Below are 10,471 nucleotides of genomic sequence, written 5' to 3'. Positions count from 1 at the left end.
ATTGGGAGAGGGAGTTTCCTCACTCCTTAATCCCTTACTCCAATGAAATCAGAGGTTGAAAATTGTAATGATAATTTGCAACAACCTAGCGTCTTAAGATTTGCAAAACATCTTTCATTCTCAAAGCAATTCTGGAAGGCAGTTGACATTATTACTTCCATTTTGCAGATGAAAAAACAGAGGCAGATGGAAGTTAAGTGACTTGCCCAGGATCACTTAGCTAATAAATGTGTGCGTTTGAATTTGAACTCAGGTCGTCTTGACTCCAGGTTCAGCACTCTAACCTCTGTGCTATAATTAATGTCTGAGGTGGGACTTAAGACAATGGATAGATCATCATCATCATCATAGGTAGCATTTATATGGCGCTTTAAGGTTTACAAAGCGCTTCACAAACATTATCTCAACATCATCACTATCATCATCCTCATGAATACCGCCCAGAAAGTTGCCTCTAAGGCCATTCCCCTTGCCCTCAGAACGCACTGTCTTCCTAGCTCTGGACGCCCCCTGGCGGCAGCTCTTTGATCACATCCCTGCCGCTTGCTCTTCCCTCCTGGACTAGCATCTCTCCCCAATCCCCACACCACGGGGCTTGCGAGCGCGTCCCGTGGAGTTCTGTCCCTCTCAACGCTCCGTCACGGCGCCCTGTCGTGGGCCGAGGGCGAGGCACGCCGCTAGCCGTCACCTGGCTTCCGCTTCCGGTAGTAGCGCTGGGGCAGGCCGGGACCGGGGCCGGTGCGAGTCGGCCGGGGGCAGGGCGCGACCATGGCGTTCTCCACCTTCCAGAAGGTGGCCGTGGTGTCGGGCATCGTGCTGTGCGTCTCGCTGCTGTTGCCCAAGGCCTTCTTGTCCCGCGGGAGAAGGCCGGAGCCGCCGCCCGCGCCCTCGGGTAAGAGGCCGCTCCGGGGGCCCGGAGAGCGGGACGGTGGGGCGGCCGCCGTGGGGGGGGCCGCGGCCCGGACCTGGTTACTGGGAGCTGGGGAGGGAGTGGTTGGCGCCTATCTTTTCTTTGGGGAGAAACTGAGGCCCGCGCGTGTACACCATTAGATCGTGGAACACCAAGCTCGAGGAGCTGTTCCTAGGCTCTGAGTCAATAAGCATTTATTGAACTCTGTCTGAGTCTGTTAATAAGCGGTTCTTAATCTCTCGCTGTTCCGGGCGGTCTCCGGCGAGGGGGATCTCTCCAGAGAAAACCTGCCCTCAGGGTCCCCGGTTTAACGAGGGAGACCTCGGGCGTACAAATCAGCCGGAAGCTGTAGAGAGAGAGAAGGCCATCCGGGCACTGGTTTGAGAGGTTCCCTAGGGCTTTGATCACCTGGTAGTCAGTCCTGCTCCTGGTCACGGGCCGGTCCTCGGACAACCAACATTTCATCCGCAATCACCTCTCTCCAGCTTAGGGGGACAAAAGCCTTGTTGTGTCTCGTGGTCCCTTGTCCTAAGTAGCCAGAGCGTACATAAAATTGCAAGGGACCTCAGAGGTCATTTAGGCTGACTCCCTTTTACAAGTGAGGAAACTGAGGCTCAGAGAACCGAAGGGACTTACCTGAGACCGTACAGCTAGTCTCGATTCCCCTGACCTGGTGATCTTGTCTGGGCCAGAGTCAAAGGAGGATTTAGATGGAGATTAGTCATTCTGTAGAATAGTATTTCTATACCACTGTGTCTTTTCCTTGTTGGATTTGATCCTCAAAACAGCCTCCTGAAGTCGGGAATACAAGAAGTATTTTCTCTGCTTCACAGGCCGGTCCTACCCAGCTAGTAAATGTCTAAGTGAGGAATCAAAACCAGGTCTTTTTTACTTTTTTCAGGACACAACAGCTGCATGTGCTTAAAGATCCACTGAAGAGACCTGAGCATGGCCTCTGCCTTAATCCTCACCCTCTCCCCTTGCCTCATACCCTCCCCTTTCTTTCCCCAGTACACTGCAGATGTTAGCTGCTTGCTTTCCTGTACTTCTGTGCCTTGTGTGGAGTTTCCCTTTGCCTGGAGATTTTCATAATATGTGTGTGTATACACATATACATACATATGTATACATACACATAAAAATATGTGTATAAATTTATATATTTTTAATATGTATACATATATATTTTTTAAAGTTTCTCTTTTGTGTTAAATCATTCAGTTGCACCAACCCCAGTCTCTGTGGCTCTTATACCTGAGCATTTCTAAGGCTTTGATGCTTTGTCTTATGTGTCCCATGGTCTCTTTATGTGCAATAAAGTTGACTTGAATCAGTGTTGTTTGCCTTTTTTTGTTATATTAATCTCAACACCGCTCTCACTGCCTCAGTCATTTTTAAGCCACTTTTTTTTTGTCCTATGCCACAATTTGAAGGTTCTAATAATCATTTTGAAATGCAGCTGTGCAAAGTGGGCTTTAATTTGCCTTATTTGACAAATGCCTTTCTGTTAATCCTTTATCCTTGGTACATTGTGGGTTACATTTAATAATTCACATTGATGGAGCATACAGGGATTATGTCAAATGAATCATTCCAAAAGCATATGTGATGAGGGGAAAGGGGCCTGATTAATTCCTTTTCTTTATGATGAGGATGGCAGTTTTGTTCTGCTTGGCCGAGAGGACAGGACTACTAGGTAGAAGATACAGGGAAGCAGATTTTGCCCCAACCTAAGGAAAAACTCAACATTTGGAATCTGACAATGGAACATGTGAAAGATGTTGAATTCTCCATTACTGGAGGTCTTTAAGGAAAAGCAGATGATTACTTGTCAGGGATATTGAATCCTGAGCTGCTATAAAGGTCAGGCATTTGAAGGTGGACAGTGGAACTCCTTGCCTACCAAATATGGTCCCATGAGAGCATCTTCCAGTTCTTAAAGTTCTGATTTGTTGATATGATTGCTTGGGCTAGTCTTGTCATATTTACATTTGAGCAACATAAGTTAGGCATGAATAGAAAACAGATTTCAGGTTAGATTAGATATGAGACATCCATATGTTTCTATGGTAATATATTCATGATGTAAATTTTTCAGAAATGTATACTATTAAAAATGTAGTAAGAAGCCATTTTTAAAGAATCTTTGCTTTTTTCCTCCTCAGTACAAAACCCAACAGTTTTTTTGAAGGCTTACATACTTGCTGTTTACTTTGAAAGCCAGTAAATTCAAAGATGGTGAGCCAAAGCTGTGAAGTTTCATCCAGGACCATTTTCTAAGCCCCCCCCCCCCCTTTTTTTTATTTCCAAGTCAGTTGTTTGAATTTCCATTGGGTTGAGTTCACTTCACTTGAACAAACACTGTTGAACACCCAGTGAGTGTGGGAACACTGTGCTGAGTGCCAGAGGGAATATAAAGTGTAGATTAGACATGGTTCTTGCCTTCACAGAGCTCAGGAGCTATTTTTTAGAATTCTGAAACCATTGATAACAGTATGAATTTTTCCTTTGTAATTTATTAGCTACCAAAGTGTTGTAATCTAGGCAAAAACCCATCTTGAATGATAGATGGCCAGCAGCTGAAATTGGTTAAATTAAATCCTGGCCCTGATAAACTCACACTGTAAAGAGACATTTCAGGGAAATACAATCAATAGGGACCATAATTGCAAAGCTTTGCAGACTTTAACACAAATACATCTTGTCAAATGATTTAACAGAATCTCTTGAGCTGGAAGGGACTTTTAGAAACCATCTAATTCAACCTCCTATCAAGAAAAGGAATTATTTACATAACATAATAAAAGGGGAATGCTGGCCTGTACTAGAGATTGTACTAGTTCCCAAGCTGGACACTTCTCTCTTGTTTGAATGCCCAGTGCTTCATGCTCTAGAAAAACTCAAGGAAGTTGATGAATATTATATGGTTTTTACACATTTGTATTTTAGTTTCTTGAAATTATTCTGGAAGTATGATATGAAAAGCTTATTTTATTTCCCCATTAGGATTTTGTAGAATAAAGTTAGTTTCTGTAAATCTTTGGTTGTCTATCAGTGGAAATAAATTAAGCAATTCAGGAATCTCAAATTTAAGCAATAGGGATTCTAGAGGATATTTTCTAAAGTCCTGAACTTTGGCAGTTTTTAGAAATTTATGAATGCTAGGTCTCAAAAGTGGTATAATGAGTTCTTTGGTTAGAGTTTATATTTGTTATAGCTAACCGCCAGGGTCTATTATAAAACCTTATATAAAACAGTTACAGTGTCATGCATTATTTCACTGATCCCTGAAGACTAATCTTTATTGAGACAGATAGTGCAAGTATATAGCAAGTACATACTTAGTTTACCAACTGGAAAATCCACTTGAGGGAGGAAACTTGCCCAAAAGCACATAAAATAGTGTCATGGTGGAGCAAGGACATAAACCTAAGACTTCTGACTCTAAGCCTAGTACTCTTTTCACTGCACTATACTGCCCTGCCTTAATAAACAATTACCAGTACCTAGCTTATGGGTCATGAAGGCTATATCTTCACTTACCTATGAATGATATTTTCCTGGCCACAAAAACTCAACCTCAAACCTTACACCTTTCTCTTTTCATGATCTGTAGTCTCCCACCACCATAATACTATCTCAAGCCTTCATCTCTTCTTTCTTGAACAGTTGTTAAAGAGTTAACTGGGCTTGGGGGCACTCAGTGGATAGAGGGCCAAGTTTGGAGACAGGAGATCCTGGGTTCAAATTTGGTCTCAAGACACTTCCTAGCTGTTCGATCCCAGATAAGTCATTCAACCCCCATTGCTCAGCCATTACCACTCTTCTGCCTTGGAACTGATATTGATATTAGGTTTAAAAAAAATTAAAGGATTCCAATAAACAGAAGTTCTAAAAATTCCCACTTGTGCAGAGAGCATGGAGGTAGAAGATGGTCTAAGTTAAGGGAATAAAAATTTTAGGAAAATTCTAAGACAAAAGGTAAGGGTTTAGAAACAAAAAAAGTAATTTGGTCTTCCTACTTCAAGTTTCTTCTCTTACCTCCATGTATTCTTATCCTCAACAGCAGCCAGAATAACCTTCCTGTCAGCAGGGACTTGATCCTGTGATTTCCCTGTCCTAAAACACTTAGCAACTCCCTATTATTCATCGGACAACACACAAAGTCATTAACCTGCTGCTTAAGCTTCTCCACAGTACAGTTGCACTTGCCTTTCAATCAATGAACAATTTAGTAAATACCAAATGCCAGGCACTGTACTAAGCACTGGAAATATAAAAAAAAGGGGAAAGAATCCTTACTCTCAAGCTCTCGGGCTAATGAGGAAAACAACAATTACAAGTACATTGGAGATAACTTCAGGGAGAAGGTTCTAGCATTAAGAAGGGTGGGGAAAGGTTCCTTGCAAAAGGTAGGATTTTAGCTGAGGCTTGAAGGAAGCCAGGGAAGCCAACTTCTTTCATTTTATCCCTTCGTGCACCGAATTCCTCATCTCTTTCCTGTCTCCTCTTTTTTCCCTACTCCCTGTGAATGCACTTCCTCCTTATTTCTACCTTTCAGAAACTTCTTTCAGACTCTAGGTTAGCTACCACCTCCATGAAGCAGCCCCTGATTCTTGACTTTCTTAAGAGTACTCTGTATTCAACACATTTTACTTTACACTATACTTATCCAGCACTAAATACTGTGACTAGCACATAGTAACCACTCAGTAAATGCTGTTGACTAATGTCTTCATGCACATGCTATACCCTTCTCCCCATCCCCAAGATACTATTCTCATTGAGAGTAAAATGTCATTTTTTTTTTAAACCATAATATTGGGAGCAACTTGATGGCTCAGTGGATAGAGAGCCTTGCCTAGAGATGGGAGGCTCTGGGTTCAAATTTGGCCTCAGATACTTCTAGCAGTGTGACCCTGGGCAAGTCACTTAACCCCCATTTCCTGGCCTTTGCCACTCTTCTGCCTTGGAACCAATACTCAGTATTTATTCTAATGCAGAAGGTAAGGGTTTGTTTTTTAAAATCAGAATGTTCTCAAAAACTCCTAATAGAGTGCTTTACATATTCAGCAAATAGATATTATATACAGTTAATCAAGCACTTATTGAGCACCTTTTATTATGGAGGCAGTGCTATTTAGGCACACTCTACTAGACCTGGGATACAAAAACAAAGGCAGAACAGTCTTTGCCTCAGGCATCTCATATTTAACGTGGAGACATCAGGCACAAATGTAAATGTAATATTTACAAAACATACAAAGCAGATGGGAGGTGAATTTGTGTGGGGAAGATACTAATGGCAGAGAGGACCAGGAAAGCTTTTCATGTAAAAGTTTTCATTTGAGTTAAGTCTTGAAGGAAACCAGAAGGCAGAGGTAAGAAGATGCATTCCAGGCTTGGGGAACAAGCATGACAAAGGCTTGGAGATGAAAGGTGGTGTGTAAAAAGGCCAGTTTGTCACATAGAAGACTGAGAAGGAAGTGTATCATTTTATTGAAGATAAATACGAGAAAGGCAGTGATGTAGACAATCTTTTCAAGACACTCTGCTGCTAGGGTATAGGGAACCAAAGAAGAAACAAAACAGCCCCAGCTCTCAAAGAGCTTATATCCTAACCGGTATATATTTTTTCCTCCTTAAACTCTTACTTTCTAACTTAGTAACAACTCTTAAGGCATAATGTCAAGGGGTAGGCAATCAGAGTTAAGTGACTTGTCCAGGGTAACAGGTAAGTGTCTTGAGTTCAGATTTGAAACCAGGACTTCCCAACTCTAGGCCTGGGGCTCTATCTACCATGCCACCTAGCTACCCCACCCCATAGGTTCTTAATAAAGGTTTGTTATCGAATTGAATTACAGCGAAGATGGTCATGAAAATCAATGTATTCACCAATGTGAAAATAGGAAAGAGATCAGAGTAAGGGAAGGAGGCACAAGGATGGGGAGAGCTCCACAGGAAGAAGATGTGGCCAAGTCCAGTGAAATATCATAATTGTGGCCTGAGTTTTGCTTCCAAAATTACCCACCTTTCCCAGGGAGAAGCTTACTTCAAGAACAGACTCATTAAACCTTACTTGAACTATGGCAATTAGAGTTATAAATACATACAGTTCTTTATGGATTGATTTGTCCTAAGAATGAAGTGTTACAGACTGCTTAATGTTGCTTTTAGAAAGCTCTTTGGTTAACATTGCTAGCCTTTTGTTAGAGGCAGGAACTGCTGTTTTTTTAACAGTGAGAAAGCGGTGCTTTGCTTTCTAAAATCCATTAGGTGTATACTGAGTCTTCAGTGATATTCTAAGTGAAATTTTAATAATTAAATCAAAACGTAGGAAAAGCTTTCAATAAACAATTAGGATTTAGTCAAATTCCATTTCATAGAATGCTTAAGTATAGACACACACATTCTTCACCATTGTATAACTCGACATGTAGTCTGAAACTTTGATTCCCATTGCTTTATTTTCATTCCTTTTGGTTATTTTTATTTTAAGCCAACATGAAAAAAACTATGCATACATCTTCTTCAGCTAAAAACCAAAGATGGAAGAAAAATACATCATCCTGAGTGACCTAAGACAGTATTTTGAATACTTAGCATAATACTAACATAATACTTTGGCTCCAACATTCATCCAGGCTCCCATGTTCGTAATATTGGAGAGAAAGCTTGCTGTAGTAGAAATGCTGAACTCAAAGCTTGAAGAGACCTAGGTTCAAATCCCTTATATGACTCATGCCAGTTGTGTGACCAAAAGCAAATCACCTGGCTGAGCCTCAGTTTTCTCATCTGTAAAATGGGGACAATGTGACTTGCAATACGTATGTCACAAGGTGGTTGTGAAGAAAGCATTTACAATCTTTGAAGTGCTATGTAAATGTTAGCCTTTGCTATTATTTTGGGTTATCTTTGATTCTTCCCTCTTCCTAATCATTTGTCTCATCCGTATTAGAAGACACTTAGAAAGTCAAGAGTATGTTAGAGAAGAAAATCAGGAGAAAGTTAAGATAAGTGACAATTGCCCACCAAAAAACAGCAAAAAAAAAAAAATAGTTGGGGAGAGAGTTTGTGACTATATTGAGACAGGTTTGAGTTACCAAGGGCCAATACTCTGCAGCATCTTCATCACTGATGCCACCCTTATGAGTGAGGATCCTCATTATCTCTTGACTGTACTATTGCAACAGCCTCCAAACAGGGTTTCCCACTCCTACTTCTGTCCTCCAATCCATCGTTCAGACTGCTGAAGCAATAGGCAGCAATTTTGGCACTTGGGGCAAGAAGCATGAAACATTTCCTCCTATCTTTCATGGATGGGGGTAGGGTAGGGAGAGATTGCTACCCTGTGGGGATACAGAGACCTCAGAACATTAAACTACGATGGAGGAGAGCCTGGGACACACCAGGCCACTGCCAAGAAGTCTGCTACCAAGGAAGGAGCAAGAAGCTTATCTGCCATGTCTGTATCTTCTATATTTTGGTGTGTGGGGGCTTAAAACCTGATTCAGCTTTCCCTAATTACAATTCCTCCTATTGTTCCAGAATGTTATTTCTTACATATGTATCTAGTCACATCACTCCTCTGCTGAAAGACTCTTCAGTGGCTCTCCCTCTTGGCTCCAGGTCAGACTCCTTTGCCTGTCATCCAAGATGCTCTACAGCCTGGTATGGAGCCACTTTTCCACTCTTGACACATATTACTTCCCTCCACGCACTCAAATCCTATAATCAGACTGAACTAACTTCTTATCTCTGAACATATCCTGTACTTTCTCACCTCTTCTTTTATTGCCATTGTTCTATAAGCCTGAAATGCTTTCCCTCTCCCTGTTTGCCTGTTATGTTCCTACTCATCCTTTAAAGACCAACTCCAATGCTATCTCTGTGAGGATTTCCTTGAACTTCATTTGGTTAGGACTTTCTCCCAAGACCTCACAGAGCAGTTTGTTTTGTACTTCCCCAATATATGCATGTAATATTGCATATTATCATTGTCGTTTTATGTTTATTAGTTTTATTTTATAATTATAGAAATATAATTATTTGTGATCAGGACAGCCTGTAATCTAAACTTTGCATTTCCCCCATTGCCTCCACAAGGCTCTAGCACAAGTTGGTGTTTAATAAATGTGTTGGGGTTTTTTTTAACCCTTAACCTTCCATCTTAGAATTAATACTGCATACTTATTCCAAGGCACCTTGCTGCCCAAATAAGTGTATTTTTCAACAAGTGAATGATGAATCTGTGATTTCATCAGTATAGTATTTCATATATTGATGCTTATCACAACCCTTCCACACTTCATTCTGTGTGATTCTTATAATATTATATAATTACAGACATAATTTGAAGATATTAAGGTTTTGGTTCTAGATCATTGCAAGAAAGTGAGTCATGCAATTTTTTGGTTTCCCAGTGCATATAAAAATTATGCTTATACTATACTATGGTTTATTAAGGGTGCATGGTGTTATATCTTGAAAAACAGTGTACATACCTTAACTTAAAAACACTTTATTGCTAAAACATGTTAACCATTACCTGAACCTTCAGCAAATTATAATCTTTTTGAAGATGGAGGCTGCTGACCAATCAGGGTACTGGTTGCTGAAGGTTGGAGTAACTGTGGTAATTTCTTTTTTTTTTTAAACCCTTGTCTTCCATCTTGGAATCAGTACTAGGTATTGGTTCCAAGGCAGAAGAGTGGTAATGGCTAGGCAATGGGGGTCAAGTGACTTGCCCAGGGTCACACAGCTATGAAGTGTCTGAGGTGAGATTTGAACCTAGGACCTCCTGTCTCTAGGCCTGGCTCTCAATCCACTGAGCTACCCAGCTGCCCCCCTGGCAATTTCTTAAAGTAAGAAAACAATGAAGTTTGTCACATGGATTGACTTTCTTTCACATGAACCCTTGAGATGCCATTGTAGGCTTATTAATTGGCCTAATTTCTATATTTTTGTATCTCAGGGTATAGGGAAACCTCAGAAGAGGGAGAAAGCAAGGGATCAGGTGGTGGGTGGAAAAGTCAAAACTCACACATTTATTGATTAAATTCTAGGTCTTAAATGGGTGTGGTTCATGGTGTCCCAAAGCAATTACAATAGTAACATCACAGATCACCATAACAGATGTAATAATAATAATGAAAAGGTTTGAAATGTTACAAGAATTACCAAAATGTCCCACAGAGACATTATATGAGCACATGCTGTTAGAAAAATGGCACTGATATACTTGCTCAATGCAGTTACCATGAACCTTCAATTTGTTTAAAAGAAAAAAACCCAAAACTGCAATATCTGCGAAGCACAATAAAATGAAGTATGCAGGTAATAGTTTTACCTAGTTGGCATAAATTTACTCTCTAAAAGCATATTTCAGCTAGGAATTGTAAGGAGTTAGTTGTCAGTGTCGGGCCTTAGAAAAAGAAAGAAAAGTGTTATAATAAGTTTAAATGTGCTTTCAATGTTCACTAGTAAACTACCTGCCAAATTAATAGCCCTTTTTCTCAGTGAAGCTCTAACCTGGAAAACTTAGCTCACCCTTCTGGTACC

The 10,471-nt window shown here is 40.8% G+C and overlaps 1 protein-coding gene across 3 annotated transcripts in view; it reads left to right on the top strand.

Moving 5' to 3' along the window:
• Positions 1 to 717: 717 nt before the first annotated feature.
• RIC3 (RIC3 acetylcholine receptor chaperone) overlaps positions 718 to 10,471 on the top strand; it is a 38,590-nt gene continuing 28,836 nt past the window's right edge. For 2 of the 3 annotated variants that reach the window (XM_044680885.1, XM_044680886.1), the window contains exon 1: positions 718 to 892. In XM_044680885.1, the coding sequence (XP_044536820.1) occupies positions 769 to 892 (124 nt within the window). In that variant the 5' untranslated portion in view covers positions 718 to 768. Of the gene's footprint in view, positions 893 to 1,811; positions 2,245 to 10,471 lie in introns of those variants that run through there. The other variant, XR_006506509.1, reaches the window with a different exon arrangement.

Source organism: Gracilinanus agilis, chromosome 6, assembly GCF_016433145.1.
Source record: "Gracilinanus agilis isolate LMUSP501 chromosome 6, AgileGrace, whole genome shotgun sequence".
NCBI lineage: Eukaryota > Metazoa > Chordata > Mammalia > Didelphimorphia > Didelphidae > Gracilinanus > Gracilinanus agilis.
The sequence above is the reverse complement of the archived record's forward strand: the minus strand, read 5'-3'. Positions and strand labels throughout refer to the sequence as shown.